General features: G+C 43.1%; 1 protein-coding gene across 1 annotated transcript in view; it reads right to left on the bottom strand.

The window, feature by feature from the left end:
- LOC148524972 (uncharacterized) overlaps window positions 1-21596 on the bottom strand; it is an 89023-nt gene that overhangs the window by 6825 nt on the left and 60602 nt on the right. The window contains exons 7-10 of the mRNA XM_088471554.1: window positions 18613-18767; window positions 16587-16749; window positions 12106-12264; window positions 6045-6212 (exon numbers count right to left, since the gene is read on the bottom strand). Of these exons, the coding sequence (XP_088327680.1) occupies window positions 6045-6212; window positions 12106-12264; window positions 16587-16749; window positions 18613-18767 (645 nt within the window). The remainder of the gene's footprint in view (window positions 1-6044; window positions 6213-12105; window positions 12265-16586; window positions 16750-18612; window positions 18768-21596) is intronic.

Here is a 21596-nt window from a genome sequence, read left to right as displayed (position 1 = left end):
TTGCAAGGTATTACAGATGTGGGAAAAGCGGTAGTGGGCTTTCGGCGTCTCTATAATAGCTTTGCAATTGCAGTCATTAGCATAATTTCGCTACAGACCTGCATAAGTAATCGCAGCTGCAATCGCAATAGCGATCCGTAGTGTATCAGGCCCATAATGCCTTAGAATTGCAGAGGCATTGGGCTGTGGAAGGAATCACGCTCTATACTAACTATGGCTATCTTTGCGTAGTTTAAATTAATAAACATTTATTTTATTAGGCTTCATTGTAACATTAAATTATTAAACAGACTTTTCCCCAGAATTCTCTAGCAGTATTAATATATTGCTACGTTGTGTCTGGTGCAGTATTCATACTCAGGAGTCTGGTGCAGTATTCATACTCAGGAGTCTGGTGCAGTATTCATACTCAGGACCTCTTTCACCCAGGAGAGAGCCTTTTATCCAGCACACATGCCTCCCTGGAAATCAGGACAAGTGTTTGCAAGGTATGTTGGGGCTTGCCTTGGTCCTGCCATAGGGATCCTCTAGGAGCACCAGCAAGCCCCTGCTCTACAAACACACTCTAACTTCCATGTGCACAAGTGCCAGGAGTGCATGGCATCTGTTGGATATATCTCTAAACTTTCAGGGACAAATGTGTCCACTGGTGGGACTATTACATATAAATTAGTAGAGTTGGGACTTACACTGTATGCAGAGTGCTATGGTATTACCTAAGACTGCATAACAGTAGAGCGTTGACAGGTGGGGGAAGCCGGCCTGGGAGCAATCACTGTAGTCTGACAGCCCAATATGGCTTCCAAGTCGAGCTGCCAAACTGCTGTATGACTGCTCCCATGTCTACATTCTCTACATGTTACGTCCTAATGCTGTGTGTGCTGGAGGAAGCCTGAATGGAGGAGAGCACAGCATGGTAAAATAACGTGAGCAGACTTGGTAACAGGCCCACTTTAAAGTTTAAATATAAGAAACTGGAGTTGGAAGGCAAAATAGCTGATCACCATTTTCCTAAATCATTTTTGGTTCTCTCTGTGAAACATAATATTAACAATAAAGCTGCGTAAACACACAATGATTTTTTGAACAATTATCGTCAAACTATATCGTTTAACGATACTTTCTGAGTCAAACGATGAACGATTATCGTTCATGCGCGTTCACGTTTGTAGTTTGTAGTTCAGTCAGACTTGTCAACTCAACGATTTTCATTAAGGGAATATGCAAAAATCGTTTGTAGTTCAAAAAAATCGTTCATTACACTTTAAAAAATCTGACAGATAATCTGACAGAAAATCGTTCATAAAATCGTTGGTAACAAAATCGTTGTGTGTGTATGCAGCTTTTATAATAACCACTTAGGGCCTGATTCAGAGCCGCTCGTAAGCGGCCGCTCGTTCGTTCCGAGCGTTGTTAGCCCAACTGCGCATGCGTACGGATCGTTATACGCATGCGCTAACCAGTCAGTGCGGCCGAAATTCATGTGCTCGCAAAACAGCGAATGCCTGCTATTTTGAGTGACAGAAAGAGGCGTATGTGGGTGGTAACAGGGGAAGGTGCTTGAAAATGGGGAGTGGAAATCAGAACGCAGGCGTGCTTAAAGGTCAAAACGGGCGTTTTATGGGTGTGCATATTTAAAACAGCAGCGTCATTGACCACGTCACTTGGTTATTTTATAGTCAGAACTGCTCGCAAAATTGTGGTAGCAAACACCAACCCCAAGAATAGCAAGCAGTTCATACCCTTGTCGATGTACTCGATTAATCTAATAAATAGCGGACATGACGTAGGATGCGAGCGGCCAGGGGGCGTATTTTTCCAAAAAACAAACGCAAGTTTTGTTCGCTCGTTCAGACATAGAGGCGTGAACAGACCGCAAACAGCGAACGGTTCATTTGAATAGCCACCCCTTGTTTTAGAACGAACGACCGCAAATAGCGAGTGGCTCTGAATGAGGGCCTTAGGGTCTGATTCAGAGCCGTTCGCTATTTGCGGTCGTTCGTTCAAAAACAAGGGGTGGCTATTCAAATGATCCGTTCGCAAATTGCAGTCTGTTCACACCTCTAAGTCTGAACGAGCGAGCAAAACATACGCTCGTTTATTTGATCAAAACGCCCCCTGGCCGCTCGCACCATACGTCATGTCCGCTATTTATTAGATTAATCGAGTACATCTTACAGCGTATGAACTGCTCGCTATTCTTGTGGTTGGTTTTTTCAACCGCTATTTTGCGAGCAGTTCTGAGTTAAAAAAAACCAAGTGACGTGGTCAATGACGCTGCTGTATTAATTATGCACTCCCTTAAAACGCCCGTTTTGAACTTTAAGCACGCCTGCGTTCGAATTCCACTCCCCCGTTTTCAAGCATCTTCCCCTGTTACCACCCACATACGCCTCATTCTGTCACTCAAAATAGCAGGCACTCTCTAAATAGCGTACAAACGATTTGCGGCCGCACTGACTGGTTAGCGCATGCGTACTAAAAACCGTACGCATGCGCAGATGTGCAAACATCGCTCGGAACGAGCGTACTGCCGCTCTGAATGAGGGACTTAGTCCCTCTAGTGTGCCCATTTATTTTAAATAATGGATTGATTCATTCTGATTTAGTCTTATACCAAGGACGATTATGAGGACTGCAACCTATATATTTATAATATTCCCTTTCATCCCACTAAACGGGCCAACTCAACTAGACTTCAGCACATGTGGCCAGCATTATATCAATCTCTAAAGGCCCATTTGATCACAGATGACATGCTCTATATATATATATATATATATATATATATATATATATATATATGCCAAATAGCCCGGCACTCCCACAATGGATACAACAGCCAACGGTGCCCTCTGGAAAAGGAAGTTGTATAATCCACATGAAACACACAGCTGCACTCTCGTTGTTGATCAAATAGAAAAACTGAATTAAATCATAGCCGACGTTTCGGGGTTCGCACACCCCTTTGTCAAGGTAAACACATATAAAAGTGCATAAATAATCACTTACCTGTTTATGCACTTTTGTATGTGTTTACCTTGACAAAGGAGTGTGTGAACCCCGAAACATCGGCTATGATTTAATACAGATTTTCCATTTGATTGATCAACAACGAGTGCAGCTGCGTGTTTCATGTGGATCATATATATGTATATATATATATATATATATACACACACACACATCTGTAATATTAGTTAATATACATAATAAAGTAAAAGAAGATGCAATAATAATTTAGTCTTAATATAACAGAAGACCTTGTGTATAAATATTGCTAATCTACGTGGTTACCTCTGTAAATAAAAGTAACTAATTATTATTGTCTCAGAATCAGTAAATTTTCAGTATAAGGTTCCCTTAATATAGAGATCTTCTAATTTATCTCAAACATGAACCTAGAAAAGAGGAGTGAGGCAGAAACTGAGGCCAGGCGAGACTGAGGTCCAGAGGGCTGCTGGTAATCCACCTCCCCCATCTGCCTTGCTCACCAGCTGCCCATGAATACACTGGATGGGAAACAAGAAATTCAGGTTTGCAGACCGCACATTTCCTATGCCATATCTGGTGGTTAGACCCTGAGGCTGTGCACTGACATCTGTTCCCCAAGTTTAACTCATAGACTATAGATCCCCTGTGTCCATATTGATAGCCACCGCTGTAATAGCAGACAGAGATAATTGAAAAAATCAAATTCTTTTAAAGGAGATATTATAAAGACTTATTAAAAAATTGTTTAAAAGCCAAAAATTGTACAAATAGAATATTTATTTTAAGGATTCAAGAGATATAAGAGACATTTACAAATAGTATAAACATAAAGCAATGCATACCTCCCAACAATAGAGGTCTACACAATGTGGAGAGGAGCACCGTCCATTGGAGGCATGATTACACGTCTCTTGTATATGGCCATGACTCGGCGGGCATTTTTATTTGGAGACACACGCCAGTGCAGCAGTGCAATACCCACTTCCCCACTGAGCCACACAAGTGCCCATGCATAATCCACCTAACCACTCCCCAAATGTATTGACCTTTGTGGTAGGGCTCAATCATTTACCCTATGAAAGGAGAGCATATGCTTTGCCATGGGCAGTAGAAAAGTGGAGAGTTCTGTCACATGGTGTGGTCACCACATTCACCCGATATGAACCCAATAGAGCATTTATGGGACGTCCATTTGCACACAAGATCCTGCACCTACAAATATCAGGGAGCTGTGGGAAGCTATCCAGACGGCATGGGTCAACATCTCTCCAGAGGTCTTCCTTCCACTTGTTGAATCAATGCCACGTCGAGTTGCTGCACTTCGCCATGCTAGAGGGGATCCTACATGATACTAGGCATCTATCCCATGACTATTAGCACTTCAGTGTAATTTTGTTTGCTGGAGTCAATAATTATCCTGACTATTTCCAGCTCTGTCTTTTCAGTATTGGGGCCCAGCCTCTAAGTCAATAATCCCAAAGTGCTTACTGGTTCAGAGCTCTCACAAATAGAAGGAGAGGCAGACAGCGGTCCAAAAAGTCAATCACATACTATTTGCTATTTTGGGGTGTCATCAGACAAACTGCAGGTAGCAAGGAAGCAAAATAACAGTAATAGTAGTATTCTGGACCTGCCAATCAACAGGTTTCTAGTTATTGTGCAAGCTGTTGCCAGTGTTTTTTTGTCATATTTTCCCCCCACCATCCTCACCCGCTTTCCCTGTCTCTTTCTCTCTGCCCCTCTCTTTTACCGTGTTTTTCACCTGTCTCTCTTTCTTTTTCCCTGTCTCTCTCTGTTTCCCGCCCTTCCTCTGACGGATGCCAAAGTAAGGATAGAGCTGAGAGGGACAATCCAAAGCATCTCTGCTCATTACCTCACAAGCCACAAAACTGTGGTTACCATTGTAGTTACATGACACTGTGTAAACCGTAAATCATACCCCTTTCCACCAAAACCCCGAATCTGACCCGGGATTTGGAACACGGCTCCAAGCTGGGTCAGACCGGGGATTTACCCTGTTCCCACTATGGCGCCGACCTGTAAATATCCCGGGTCAGTGCCTTTCACACTGCACATGAGTGCAGTGCCGGCGCTTGGAGATGATGTCATCACCAGGCGCCGGAAACTCCCGCTCTCCCTTGAGCGGATCGGCGAAGAGGGGAGAGTGTCTTTCGGCAGGGAGGGTGTCCTTACGGGAGGCTGTCTGATGTTACAGCTGCCACCGGGGACACTAGCAGGGAGAGATTACAGCCTCGCCGTATGACGTGGGGTTGGGGTAAAAACCTGAACGGTGCGGACCATACGGGGAGGCTGTAATCTCTCCCTCCGCGTTTACTGCAGTAACAGACACCTTCCGGTTTCAGTCAATCAGCATGCTGTAAACGGGTCCCGAGTTGGATGACCCGGGTTACCCGTTTACACTGAGCAAGACCCGGGTTTTACCCGTGTAGAGCCCTGTTCGCGACCTGGGAAGAAAAGCCTAGGATATTTTCCTAGGACCCTTTTCTACTGAGCCGCGACCTGGTTTGACACGGTAATAACCCAGGCTTTTGCGGCAGTGGAAAAGGGGTATAAGTAATAGCGGACTGGGGAAAAAAAATAAATAAATAACAAGGATTAATTGTAAATATCAACATACTTCTTGTAGCCTGCTATAGTGATTTATGTTAAAGAAAATATATATATTTTCTCATAGGTTTGCCGCTTTAATTAGACCGGAAAGAACAGACATATTTAGACCAATGCATCCCCTCTATTTGCTTTCTCAAAGTTATCTGGACAAAATAAACATACCGGCTCTACGGTATGTTAATTAAATGTAACACTAGATATGATTATAAATGACACTTCTGTTTGTTTGGAATCCAAGAAGCTCTTTGTTTCTTTGACAGGGGGAGTGACATAAACAAAATTCCTACTTTGCCATTGACCTCAAATTTGTCCCAGTTGGCCTTTTTTCTTTTTTTGACAGGTCGCACATACTAAGCAACACATCCCCCCCTTCCTGTGCATACTGAATATCAGCCATTTTGCAATCTTTAGTCACAAACCTGCTTATGTAGCTGAGAGATGTGTTCAACCAAATGGTTCTTCTCTACATGCAAGAGGGAGTTTTCCTGCTGAACCTTGGAGTGTTTGTTCTGTAAATCTGTCAATTGCTTGTGCAGTGAACTTCCACTCATCTCCACTGATTTCCTGCCTTGTTGTAATTGCAGCACCTATTAATCAAAGTAAAGCATTGCTATAAGCGGTTATAAGCTTGGGGCACAGTATTCCGTAAACCGCTTCAACACGGCCAACCAACTCTATATGTATGTATGTGTATAATTATATATATATATATATATATATTCCATAGACAAAAAACCTTGTGGTTTCACATGTCCCATTAAGGCTTCTTAGACATGATCTGAAAGTTCACAAAACCTATTGAATTTCTGTCACTCAAACTCCAAAAAGCAATGAAATTACAATCATTAAGGCTGATGCCTTAATGGACGTGTTCCTTGTATAATATAGATATGGTATGCCATGACACCATGTGGTTAACTGCAGATTGAGCACTCTCACAGAGTGAGATTACTGTCACTCACAAAATGGTGGAGCTGCTAGTTCACAGAATTGTGTGCTCATTGGAATACACACATGCAGTCTATGCAACTGAGGTCTGAGCAGTAATGTGGCACACACATCTCATTCAGTGCCCACAATCTTCCCATTCAGTCACCGCAATAATCCCATTGGGTTTCAACATCCTTCTAACTCAATACTTCTTTCTCATTTATTATACACATTCAGCTTCCTAATTGCTAAAACTATCATACTCTGTCTATACATGTACACTAACTTCACCTCCATGCTGCTATAACTTCCCCAATCCCTACAGCTGTGTGTTCTCCCAACTGTGCTAGTCTGCATGCCCTCATCCACACCAATATGTCTTTCCCCATGTGCACCGCCCTGTCTTCCTGCATCCGTGCCACTGTGTTTCCTTCCATCTGCACCACTACATTTGACCCAGCAACGTCACTTTTTCTCCCGCTCATCTCTGCCACTTTCTTCCTCCATCTGCACCACTCTGTCCCCCCAACCGTGCCACTCTGTCTTTCCCCTCTCACCCGCACCACTCTGTCTTCCCCAGTCCCTATTGTTGTGTGTTCTCCCATTGTGCTAGTCTGTAGTCCTCATCCACACCAATCTGTCTTTACCCATCTGCGCTGCTCTATGCTACTCTGTATTTCCCATTCATGTTGCTCTGCTCCCCCAAACCGTGCCACTCTGTCTCCCCCACATGTGCACCACTGTTTTCAACCCAGAGTGCGAGACGGCTGCAGGGGAAGGCGGTAGGCATGCGGGGTAGCAGCAGCAGCGGTTGCGCAAAGCAGTGCCATCAGCGGGTTACAGAGGGCTCACTGGTAGTGCGCTTGCACCTGAGAAAATAAAATCAATAAGTCACAGATGCATGAACGCAGCAGTGAGAGCCATCTATGCATCTATGTTAAAAATTGAATGTGTAAAATAACAAAAAGGTGCCCCTCCCCCCCCCAAAAAAAATACAACCAGCACCGTGCTTTTAACAGCCAGTTCCTGGTTGTGCTTAAATACAGGGGACAAATGACGTAGGGGTCCCCTGTACTTAAGCACCACCAGCACCGGGCCAGTGAAAACCAGGCCTGGTTGCCAAAATACAGGGGATAAACAACATAGGAGTACCCCGTACTGGGAGTACTACTGCAAAAGACAATATTAATATTTTCATATGCACCACACAACACAATCAACCCGGCACCCACTGCTCCAGGGGCTATCAGCCTGGGGTGCCCTGGAGAGGGGGACCCCTTTATTGTGGAGGTCCTAAGCTCCCCAGGGATCCCAGGCCTGGGCTGACCCAGCGGCCAGGGGTGATGCTTCGGCTGGGGGCCGGGTGAAAGGGCTCCCCTGGATGTGGCATCACCCCCCCGTTAGAAAGAGTCCAGTGCTGGTTCTGCTAAATACAGGGGGACCCTACACATTTTTCCCATGTATTTCCAAAACCAGGACCGGCTCAGAGCCCAGTGCTGGTTGCGCTGAATACGGGGGACCCCTACATCATTTGTACCCCGTATTTTGACAACAAGGGCTGCTTCTGACTAGCCTGGAGCTGGTTGTGCTTCGTAATTTGTCCCCTGTATTTAGCACAACCAGTACAGGGCCTTCAAAGCCCGGTACTGTTTGTCTTTGGGGGGGGGGCGGGCGAGGCCACGCCATTTTTTTTTTTAAACACAGAAGCAGGTATCACGGATCTTCTAGATCCGAGCCTGCATCTGTGTGCTGCTACCTCCCTCGGGTCCTAATGCCTGCACCACTGCCATCCGCACTGCCGCCCGCACCGCCATCGCTGAGGCCTGCTACCATCCACGGGTCCTGGCCGCAGCTAACGCCCTCTTCCCCCCGCTTCTTTTCCCCAAGCCCACCACCGCTAAAGCCCGCAAACGATGGCCATCTTTGTGCACCCAAGTGGAGCCACAGTGAATACACCTGCTGGAGGCTCCTACTGAGGCTGCGCAACAAGTTGAAATTTCCTATCTATTCAATGGAGCATTCTTGAGGTAATAGTTTAAAAAGTGTAACTTTCTAATTTACCTGAACCCCCAAAAGCACGTACCCTGGCACAATAGCTATCTAATAAAACAAACTCCAAGTCTAAATTCACCCCCTACCCTTAGTTATGCCTTCCCAAAAATCCTCCATGGAGAACAGCAGAAAAGTGGTCCTAACTGATGTCAGAAAAAAGTGACAGTTGGAGCTTTAGATCACTCCCAAATCCTCTGTTTTTAATGTTTTTTTCCCTGAAATTTGGCATGCAGCACCTAGCAACAATTCTACCCGCCCGTGCCAAATTTTTTGCACAAATTAAAAACTATTTTTTGTTTATATTTTCCTCCTCCATCTGACATAGTCATCACGTCAGATGCGTCTTTCGGGCTGGGGAGCATATACAAAACACAAAGCAGCAAGGGGAAGGTGATCCGCTCAAGAGTTAGCGCAATCAATCTCTTGGAATTGAGGGCTGCCAGATGAGCTCTTTCTGCACTAGTCTCAGCAAATTCCCGGGAGATATCAGTCCAGCTCTGCCTTGACAACAGGACTATGGTCTCTTATCTCAACAGAATGGGAGGCACTCGATCCCTCATTTTCTGCCAAGAGGCAATAGAGATCTGGAACTGGGCGGTGGAGTGATATATACTCCTCTGCGCAATATTTGTTCCAGGAGAGCTAAACAAGTTAGCCAATTCCTTATCCAGGAAAAAACTCACATTGGATCATGCAACTCTGAAACCGGAGGTATTTCTCAACATTGTGAAGACGTTTGGTGAACCAGAGGTGGACCTGTTTGCAACTCCGTCACTCAGGTTCCAACTGTTGTCTCCAGAATCTGGACTCAAGGGGTCATGGATATGGACGCAATGTCCTTCCCATGGATATATCTTCCTTTTCCTTATGCCTTTCCCCCTCCTGCCATGCTACTGAAGGTACTCCACAAGATCAAAGCGGATAGGGTATCGCAACTCTTTCTAGTATACCCCGTCCGGCCCTCCAGAAATTGGTTCCCCTTGATCACCCCTCTCCACAAAGGTCCCAAACTTCCCCTAGGCATGTCCAGAGACTGCTTCCAGGGGATTCCAGTCCTCCTAAAGGATCTTCCCCATTGCATGTGGATAGTGACATTATTCGGTTGTTGACTTCTACTAACCTCTCAGCCTCATCTATGGCCTTGATAAATGCCTCTCTTAGACCCAGAACAAGATCCAGATACCAATCCATATTTGATGAGTTTATGGCCTGGCAGGCTGCTCAGGCTCCCCCCTCGGGCTCTCTTTCCAAGCCCAACTTAGCCCTAGATTTCCTGGCTACTAAGTTCGAGTCAGGCCTTGCTTCTACCACAATACGTTCATATGGCTCGGCACTGGCTCTCCTTATTCCAGGCCTCACAGAAAATAAACGATACCTTAGACTACTTAAAGGTATTTTCTTGTCCAGACCTCCGTATCCATGATACTCTACCACGTGGGACATTAATCCATTTCTAAATTTCCTAGCCACTATTCCTTCAATGGTTGACATCTCTAATCTTTCGAGAAAGCTGGCTTCACTCCTAGCACTGGCATTCCCAGCCAGAGGAGCTGAGCTTTCTTTAATACACACATCCAAACCCAGGATGACACCCACTCCACTGGGTTTCCATATTGTTTTGAGAGGACACACAGAGACCAGTTCCATTCAGTCCCCTCTGCTGGAGTTCGATCTACTCAGAGACCAGTCTGACCCGGATCTTTGCAAAGTCGACTGCTTATCTACCTACCCAACACTCACAACCCCACTGAGAGACAACATTTCGAACCACTTTATCACTTTCTGTAAGTCCTTTCGTCCCACCAGACCTTCCACAATCAGGGCTTGGATAGTTTCTGCTAGCTTTGATAGTTCAGGGATAGACACCTCCCACTTTAAGGGTCACTCACTTCGTGGTGCTGCTGTCACTTTGGCAACGGCTAGGGGCTTGCCATTACAGTCCATAATACAAACCACTTGTTGGTCTTCCACTCGTACCTTCGTTAAACACTATTGGAGGCCTTCCGATACGCAAAGGATAGACTTCCTTAGAGCAACCACCAGGTATGTGGTAGTCTACCCACCAGCTGTTGCTAGGTGGCAAGCCTCCAGACTAACAAACAAAAGTTTGCAGGAATCTATGTCTTGCAAACTCTCTTGTTCTAGGGAATAGGATTGCCACCTAGCAACAGTTCTTACCCAACCCACCCTATACCTTGCTAGGTCTGCTGGTTTTAAGCTCTCTGTCAGTTATTAGTTATACCTGACCGCTCCTTTACTTTCAGGTGCTCCAAAAGTCCAGAAGAAACAGCAGCAGTCACAGCTACCTAAGGATCAGGAATAGTTTACAGTCACCGCAAGTTTGCAGGAGTTTAAGACTATGTTCCAGTTTCAAGGCAACATAGGAGATCGTTCTTCCACCATTCCCAGTTACTTTCCTGATTACCTTATACTACAGTTTGCTTGTTTCTAGTAAACGTAAATTTGTTTCTGCATCAACATACTCTCCTTTGTTCTTAAGTTACAAGAATTAGGGTGCTTTCACCCTTTCCTACCTCTCTCTTGTTCTAGTCGGGATTGCCATCTGTAAGCTTTTCGTAAAATCTAGCAGGGGGGACGTGGCTCAGCCTTTTATACTGAGCGCGCGTGAAACGCACTCATCGGCGCCTATCACCCCCGACTCGCGGGTCTCCTGAGCCCTGCTCCCCCACCGGCTGTGGAGAAGGTAAGTGAAAGATTTATTTCACTTGACCTTCTCTGCGCTCGTCCGGAGGCTTGCACCTAACACACCAGCTGTTGCTAGGTGGCAATCCTATTCCCAAGAACAAAGAGAATTTGCAGGTCATAGATTCCTGCACACTAGTGTTTCTTTAGGGTGCTCTGCAATTCTCGTCCTGTATTTTGTAGTCCTTAGTCTAATACATAAACATTTTCATAGCTGCCAACTGCCCCTAATTTCCAGGAACAGTCTCAGGGCCTGATACAGAGTTGGGAATAGAGTGAGAAATAGCACTTAGCTGTATACCTGGACAAACCATATTGCAATGCAAGGGGTGTAAATCGATAATTTTCTGACTGCTTTTACATGTAGCCCACAAATACTGCACAGCTTTATTATTACTCTACCATTTAGATGTCAGTTTGGACACCTCCCTCCCAAATCTAAATCTCCCTGCACATTATAAATCTGCCCCACCTGCAGTGCAGCATGGTTTCACCAAGATGATCAGTTGAGAGAGATCTCTCTCTATTCCCAACTCTGAATCAGGCCCAGAGTCTTAAAAGATTTGTCCCTGGAAGTGTCTCTATTTTTCTGTATTAACAAACTGCCCTGTTACAATTTATTCATTATTCTCTGGGCTTTAAAAGCTCATATTTATTGCAGAGGATAAATAAAAATGCAAATAAATTGGATATACTCTAATTTAGTACACATGGCATCATGGGCAGCTGGTGGCCCTGGAAACTATTTTAAAATGCTGACAGTTATGCATTTTAGTGGAGGTAGAACAACTCCACCATTTCCTGTGCTGCAGCAACTTTCTCCTTCTCATCCTGCACAAGCCGTCTCCAGTGCGACAATGTCAGTTCTAGGTGTCTCTTCTTTTCTGTCCCCGATGTTAGCTCAGAAACTCTTTTTGCTCGGTTTAAGCTCTCCTTGTCTCTCAGCCACTGCTCCTGTAGGAATACATACACATGGATGTCAAATGTAAATGTTACAATGTCTATCAAAGCAGGAGTATACATAACAGCATGTAATAAGACACAAAGTGCTCTATTTACTAAATGGAGGAAGACTATTAACTATTAAAGCTTCCCCAATCCCAGCTGGTATTAGATATAGTCTTGTCTCTCTGGCAAAGACTTCCCTATACAGCAGCTATATATCTCTCACATACATTCCTTATTAACTTGGGTTTTCCAGATTTTTTTCAGATGTGTTCCATGTTGGTTGTATGTACAGCATCTACAGTATATGTACAAGTGTGTTTTTGTGGGTTAAACAACTATAGCAAGTTACTCTCATACCTAGGATGCACAGTCCTTGTGCTGGTTATGCAACAGCAAGTTTGATGTCAGAGTTTTTTTCATATAAGGGTGTGTGACACCATAATCTTCCCACATCAATTTAACAGGCACCTCTGGGGACACTGCTCGTGCCAACTTTTCTCTCAGTCTATGACTTCCTACTTGTCTCCATTCCCTTTATTACATCATACCACTGCCACTGTCACATGCAGGCCTGTACTAAATCACACATCTGTCATCTCCTGTTATACTCTGTGCTGCTGGGGGACCCTGCTCCTCCCACTAACTGACCCTCAGTCTATGACTTTCTTCTTGTCTCTATTGCCTTCATCACATCATGTCACAGCCCCTGTCACATGCAGGCCTTTCCTCACTAACACATCACTCATCTCCTGATATACTCTCTGCTGCTGGGGGACCCTGTTCCTTCTACTGACTAACCCTCAGTCTATGGGGTCGATCCTATTAGCCGCAAGCTCGCCGGCGAGAGTCATCGTAGCAATGGCCGCACTTTACGGCAGCCTGGATTCGCAGAATTTTGTTCGGGCTGCGAGCAAAATTCCACAAATTAGTGCTCAGAGCGGGCTGCAAAGGGTGAGAGGTGCCGGTCCGTTGCTGCCATTTCAACGGCAACTCGCACCCTTCGCGGCTAATTGGATCACACCCCTATGACTTTCTGCTTGTCTCCATTCCCCTTATCACATCATGACACTGCCCCTGAATTTAATGGTGGAATCTAGATATAAACACATTGAATTAAATCTATACAGAAAGACTGTTTTGGATACATAACAGACTCAATTATTATTTTTTTCTGTGTATATTTGTACACGTTATATGAATTTGTTCAAATAGGACAGTTGGAAAACAAAATCTGAAAATTACAGAGGTCAATACAATACCCCTTCCCTCCCCCTCCCATGGCTAATATTTACCTTGCCCTGGTCTCCTTACGATCGGGATGCCGGCTGTCGGGATTCCGGTGTCGGCATCCAGAGTTATGTTGGGATTCCGGCGCCGGGTGTTCTCCCGGCCATCGGGATTCCGGCAGTCGGCATCCCAATTATCGGGATATTAACCGCATCCCATACAGTAATGGCCTCCAAACTTTGCGGCGTTGTAACACAGCGTTTAATGAACCTTTTAGGGCCTGATTCAGAGGACACAGTAGCTACAGTGCTAAAATATGCTAATGCTGCCAGAGGCGTCTAGTGTAAATAGATGCCTAATGCTGGCTTATCTGATTTGCTGTTGCTTCCGAAGATGCAGCATCGGATCATCCGTGAGACCATCAGTAATTTGAGCGACCCTTATGTTTATGTTACTCGGGATGGCCGGTGTTTTCCCATGCCTGGGCCAGTAAATATGTGTGTCCAAGGATGCAGCCACTGGTCGAACCACGCCCAGAAAACAGGGCAGACAGCCCCATTTTTTGCGACACTGGTTATCGCCGCCCCTTCCCAGCCCCAGGTGGCTTGAAAGGCACTGCAACAGTCATTGCAGACAGTGATCTGCACTTGCACAGATTGACAAACATCGGAGATGTACAGAAACCATCGTGGTTTGTATACATCTCTGAATTAGTTAGTTATTCAGAGTCATGCACAAGCACCATAAAAAACTAGAGTCATGCACCATTATAAGTATATATAAAAATCTTTTTCCAGTGGTTTATTATTTTGTATTTTAAATGCAAATATAAAGCACTTTGGGGGAGATTTAATTAGCCATGGTAATTTACGGCGGCTAATTGATCATCGGGGGCTATTTAATTAGCCCCACTTAACGGGGATCTCTTTTCGGGTCTCTCATGAGACCCGAAAGGAAACCCCCAATAAGTGTGCTGTTAAACAGCCACTTAACGCCTGAATCTGTGAACTTTTAACGTTAACCCGTACATTTAAAGGGAATGAAGGTTTCGGGAGATAAAGGGAGCCTGATTGAAAAGCCTCAGGCAATTAAGCCCGAGGATACCTCCCTCTTTCTCCCCTGATTTATTGGGGCTAATTGAATTCCCCCCTTTTAATCCTATTGGGAGAATGATGCTATATCACTAACATCATCATTATTATTAGTAGTAGTATTTATTATAGTAAACACATATTTCTTTGATACACTACTTGGGAATCACTGGTGTACTGTTTTGAGCATAGATGACCAAGCAGCGACCCACAGGCAATGCTCACGAAGCCTGGTACAAAAATGTGACTTCACAAATATCTAGTTTTTTAGTATAGATTTATTTTCTCTTAAATACACCCTTTAATGACGCACACAGCTCCCGCTACTTGGGGTAACACTTCAGCTGATTTGAGCCCTAACTCAGCTTAGCCCTAACACTAAAATGAACTGTCAACACTGTGCCTGTCAACGTTCACAATGTCTAATTTTACTGTCATCATTTTGTCCATGTCTACATTCTAAATGTCTGCATTATGACTGCATACCCTTGTATCATATATTTGTAAAATTATTTTTAATCACGTCATTTTAGATTGAACATTTACATGTTATAAACAAAAACAAACACAAAAAATAAATAAATACAGATAAATTTGCAAAGAAAAAAAAAAACACAAGTGTTGCCAATAAAAAAATTTACATAATTAAATTACAAAATATCATATCCCCATAACTTGTGGAATTTAGAAAGGGCCTAACGACTAGTATAAACATAACGTTCATGGTTAATGGTATCATTGACCAGGGCCCGCCACTTGTGTAATTCGGGAGGATCTGGAGCACACCAGAAGCGGGCAATAGTTACTTTTGCCAAAGTGGGTAAGCCTAAAACAACGATAAATAGGAATTGTTTAATACAAATATAATTGTTATTTAGGTTGGTGCAGTTACCTGCAGTCTAAAGAACCATTATGAATGCAGATCACTTTTGGTGTAAGATACATAAAACAGGTGAAAAAGAAAAGACATCAGCTATCATATGTATTTATATTGATTATGTACATTTATATATTAATTTTCACCAATCACCACTGATTCCTTCTGTTTAGTAATTAACACAAAAGCTGTAAACTAACATTTTCATTAATAGATTTAAAACTGCATTGTCCAATCTTCACATCCCTGGGAGGCAGAGTGGACTCTAGCTGGTTCTTATGTAAATAGACGTGTCTTGTAGTTGTAGTGAGTGGAATGTGAAGGACAATCTCTAGGGTGGAGTTAATTAGCAATAGTATAGGATACCTAGCCTGATTAGTGGAACACCCAAAACAAGATAAGTAAATCACGGCCATCAAAACGTGAACCACCAACTGTAAAGGAAAGGCACAAAACCATGTAAACAATTCATTATTTTCTAGCTGGCAACAAACTTTTATGTTTAGAGTTCAACTTTTTTCTGGAAGGAAAAATTCACAAAACATTTAATGACAAAACATCTGAAAACACATCTACATTCTAATTTTCTTACTTTGTAAATTAATAATTATTGAAGAGAAGTCTCAAAATGCAGAAAAATTGTATGTAACAAACAAATTCAATAAACCTGACATGATTTGGACTGTAGTGCGGAGACAGTTCTGTCCATGAGGTGCTTAGAGTAACTAGGATATTGGGCCTGATTCAGAGATGTGCGGCGTTTGGGTGGTGGAGCGGGGGAGTTCCTGGGCAGCGTTCCCGAAAAAACGGGGGGTGTCGTTCCCGTTTTGTGGGAGGGAAGAGGCCAGGGTCTGCGCCGGGGGACGCAGATTTCCTGACCTTGCAAGCTACCGCAGCTTGGTCAAAGGGTCAAAGGTGTTCCCAGCTGTGACCTCGGTCGCTTGTGTGTGGCTCTGTAATTCCGTCTATCTCTAAATCAGGCCCTTTTTTTTTGTAGAACCAGCTGCCTTTAAAAGTTGTATTATGCTTTTCAATCCCAAAATACGCTAGCTTTTTTTTTTTTTTTTTTTTAAACTTCCTTGTTAATTTGTGTTTTTATGGAACCCATATAAAGGAAAGCCTTTTGTTGTCACCTCTTCCAGCTGTTTAGTGGCTTCCAGTACATGGCTCTGCAAGTGGCCATTTTCTTTGGTGAGGCGTCCACTGTCTTCCGCCAGTTTGTTCCTCATATAATTATCTTCATCTGCTGACAGCTGTTTTTCTTTCAGTTGATATCTCAACTTTTCTGCCTCTTTGCTATAAGCAAAAGAAAAAAAAAAGTGAAGCAGCTATAGTAGTAAATTCAGAGATTACGCTAACGCCATCGCAGCTTCTGTGCACAAATATGCAAATGTCGCAGATGCTGAGGAATGTATAAAGATGCTCAACTGCGGCTTTGCAAATCCATGCGTACAAAGACGCACCATCTGTCGCAGGTCATTTGATTATTGCCGTTCTAAGTAGGGATGTGCAAGCTCGGATTAGTTCAGTTTTTCCCGCCAACAATCGGGTCTCAGAAAGAAGCAAAACGTCATCTTTCATGGACTTTTGTCCTGGAATTATGATGTTTGTCCATGAAAGATGACGTTTTGCCCCTTTCTGAGACCCGATTTTTGGCGGGAAAAAAATCTGAATTTGGCGGGAAAATCCGAAATAATCCAAGCCTGCACATCCCTAGTTCTAAGTAACCCTATGGCTACTCAAAATGGGCGCAGGAACTGAGACACCAGAGCCATTTTCACTGCATGCAGGATCGCAGATGCAGGCTGTAACACGCCCCCCAAAAACGGTTGCGACACTTCTGCGTTCTTTCCTGCCACTTCCCGTTACCTCCCACAAAAGCCTTTCAATCACACTGCCTGGATCTCTGGGGATCTCTTTGCTTTTCATCATCAACACAGTAAAATGACAACAAAGTAAAAAACTAGAGATTAATTACAGACCTGTAATTACGGAAATGTGCAACTATATTTACGCTAAGATGAGCGGTTCGAGGTAAAACGTCATCTTTGTGCGTGAAAGAGGATGTTTTGCCCTGTTCCGCTCATCTCTAATTTACGCACACCAAAATGACAAGTGAGAAAACTATGCAGACTGAGTGGATCTAAGGGATAAGACAGATGATGCACCATACCATTAATAATGTGAGCATTTATCTTTAAAAAAATTATAAACTTAAACTATATATCAATAATATTGAACACATTTTGCAGGCAGTTTTTCCAGGTGGCCACAGGGTTGATAGCTGAGTAAATTAAGGTGAAACTTACATTGCCTCATATTTTAAACTGTCCCTTTGCATCTCTATATATGGTACTAATACACGGACATATAGACATCAATGCTCATAAACACATGTATGGAATTGGAGAAAAAAAAGCCAAAAATGTCTTAATACTGTCAGAAAAGAACATAAATAATGACCAAATAAGCTATATACTAGTAGTAAGAGGGGTAGAGCCAAATGTGCTAAGTTGTGACATTTATTGCAATGATTGTTCACAATAAAATGTGGCACAATTCTGCACATATAAATGCTTAATGGTCATGACCTACGACCCCCCCAATCGGGAAATTTTATGGAATTTTTACACCATCATTAAGGGTTTTTTTTTTTTAATTATTTTTTATTTAACTGTATTAAATCTATTAAAAACTAGTATAGCTTGGCCTTAAAGCAACCATTATGCTGGATAATTAATAATACAACCTAAAGAGACAGGATCATTATTTATCATGTTGGCAAATGTGGACAGAAGATGATCGCTATTGGCCTATTGGTGCGCACTAACAAGCCTCAGTGTAGACAGAAAATATTTAGTTACTTGGCCCAAGTGGCGAACAGCTGGTACTCATCCAGTTTGGCCATTTATTGGACATTGAGGTTATCGCTCAGTGAAAACTGGGGCTTGCTTATCTGGGATGCCAAAAAAAACAAAGAAAGAAAAAAAAAGGTGAAAAACAAGGCAGTATATTCATGTACACAATCTGAAGTGTGTACTTTGACAGTAGCTGCAATTTCGGTCATTAGTGCTTCCAGCCACACTATAATACACAGTATCAGGATCAAGACGGAGCCTATTTAGCATCATTATAAGGTCCCATTTGCAATGTACATACCGAAGCTCGGTCACAATCCGCTCCTGAACAGACTGTGCAGTGGCGACATATTGTTCCTCTAGCTGATGTATCGCGGTTTGTATCATTAGGCATTCCGACCGCTTCTCTGCCAGTTGTGTCTCCACAGCTTCATGTTGCTTCTTTTGTGTCTGAAGCTGGTCATAAAATAATAGGAACTATAAATACAGAGCACACTGACACATCTAAACACAGCTATTGTTTATTATAATTGTATCACAGACTTCAGTAGTATGACATTAAAGGGCCACTAACAAAGGTTAATTAAAAATGGTTTTGCTTAATTTTGTCTACAGGCTATAGACTGAGGATCTATTATATAATGCTGCTATTGTCAGTCTTGCATAGACTCAGTAGAGAACTGCAGGAAGGCCCCACTCCCTCCATCCACTTACAGCTCTCACTGGCTGCCTGCTAGACACTTCTACTCCAGCCGGCGCTGTCAGTGCCGATGGGCGGAGGGGGGACAGAGATCAGAAACAGAGGGATTTGAAGGGGTGACAGAGATAATAGGGAAATGAGAGGGGAATATGCAAATGCGAATCTCAGCCTAAAGTAGCAATACTGTACGCAATTGCTAATGGCATAGGAAACGGGTTCGTGAATGCATAGTAAGGGATTTCTGGACTTTTTGCACATGCGCACCAGCAAAAGATCGCTCAACTGAGGGAACATCGGAAGAGCGTCCACCTCTGAATCAGGCCCTCAGAGAAGCAGCTGCCGGGGAAAGGCAACCTTGTGATGGTCCGATCATCGATGTTATATTTTCTGATCGATATTAAAAATCAATATTAATGTATGTATATGTTCTTGACCAAATTCAATCTTAAATAAATCAACAATTTTTGAGCGAATTTTGGGAAAAAATTTAGCCAGTTAAGTGGGTAAACAAATTAAAAAATATATATTATTTACAATACACAAAATGACAGAGGGGCAGCACAAGCTCCTCTTAGCCTTGATATATGTGGATTCACCTAGACTTCTTTTAAAGTGCCTGGGTTTGTGGAGCCAGATGGTGGTGATGGGAGGAGTTGGACGTAGTGAGATTATTTCTTGCACAGTACAGAGTAGACACAACGGTGCAGCAAGATTTGCAGAACAGTGAAAATATAAGATTGCAATTTGAGATAAGGAAGTATAGAGGAGGATTTATAGTAACGTTACTTACTGTGCGTAGAGAGGGGCACAGCCAGTTTTACTCTGTAGGACTTGAATTTTGCACCAGCTCTGAGCTAGTGAAGATCAAGTGTATTTCTTGGGTCACATTTTGTGTACCCCAAATGTTTCTCTAGCACATTTCTAGGTTCCCTGTGCCGAATATGAAGCAAAAGTCAAAAGCACAAAGCTGTCACTTGTAATAAAGGCAAGTCTGCTGTCTTCTTACCAGAAAAGGAGAATTGTGTATTTGATTTAAAAGGTGTCTGCAAAATGGTAGAGGGTCAGATGTGACAATCAGAGTACTGGACAGAGTGACTCTTTACATATTACATATTCCTGCCTGGACTCTCTCTACACACCTAGACACCCTTCTAGTTTGCAGCTGCATCTCTGTAGGCAGGAGACCATATGTAAGAGTGCATCTTTAGCAACCATCTAGGCGCAAAGGCGTTTTGCACTGCGCATCCACTGTGATTAGTAAAGAAGGTCCACAGGCTCAACATAGCTTTATACTTAATGGTTTACTGTATTGTCTCATAACTGGAAAGTACAACTGGGTACTACTGGCATATAATATATACATCTTCAAATCTGTTATTGCACAACACTTTGAAAGTGGAGCCCTGCAGAGCTAAACCATGAAACATACAGATTGAGGAACAATATTGCCCACACAATATTATACATACTCTATTTCTATGCAGGCACAAAACCTATATTACATGACTTGTCAATGTTTATTCTTGTGAATGGCAGCTACCCAACATTTCCCCCCAGGGTGCAACGGTGCTCAAGCATAGGGAGGACTATCACTCCAGGCCTAAGACCGCTTCTCCAGAGATTTTTTTTAGTCAGTTCCAGATCAAGAATTACACGACAATTTTGATTAGAACAAATATTCCCCCACGTCCTATAATTGTGTTTGAGTATTACAGTGCATATAGTCAGTCCCTGGGCAATATATATATATATATATATATAAACATAGATATAGATATATATATATAGCAACACAAGTTCCGGCACTCAAATGGTTTCCATATATTACTTCCCCAGGTGCCCTCCTTAGAAACAGCTATACAGCTGAAACAATATATAGCTAGTTGATCGGCGGCACTCAGGAAACAGCATCATGATGCGGTTTCCTGACGAAGGAGCAGTAAAATTCTGAAATGTTGAAGTAATACCAACGCTGTTGTGACTATTTATTGACTGACCGGAGTGCTGCCGATCAACTAGCTCTATATATATATATATATATATATATATATATATATACGATGCACAAGTGATCCGGCACTCACTGTGTAAATACACAAATCCTTGCTCCGATGCCCTCACTACAGGGAACGGCAGCCCCACCATAGATAACTCACAGAGGCGGTACTCAGAGAACTTTCCAAAAGATGCAAATAGATGACGGTAACTTATTGCAGATACGAAACTGTTTCGGGATTTCCGCCCTTGCAAAATACAGATTAAAAAAAAATAATATATATATATATATATATATATAAATATATATGTTTATTTTTTTCATCTCTTAATAACTGTAATTTTAAATAAAGCCTTCAGTATACAGCAAAGTAAGATTTAAACCTAGGCGAGCGCTAAGATTATAAGACCTGGCGTAATGGTTCTGCATAAAAACAGTGGGCCCATTATTGTCAGTTGGACAGCTGGGTGTGTGCGTGCACCCTAGGTTGATCAAACTAGTTTGCCTGTCCATCTTCTGTAGAGCAGAAGGGTGGCTTCAGGGGTCATGTCTGGCACATTGAAGGACTCCTCCACCTTTGCATTGTTTA

Source organism: Taudactylus pleione, unplaced genomic scaffold (assembly GCF_031769625.1).
Source record: "Taudactylus pleione unplaced genomic scaffold, aTauple2 ptg000114l, whole genome shotgun sequence".
Classification (NCBI taxonomy): Eukaryota; Metazoa; Chordata; class Amphibia; order Anura; family Myobatrachidae; genus Taudactylus; species Taudactylus pleione.
This window is presented reverse-complemented; position numbering and strand designations above follow the sequence as displayed.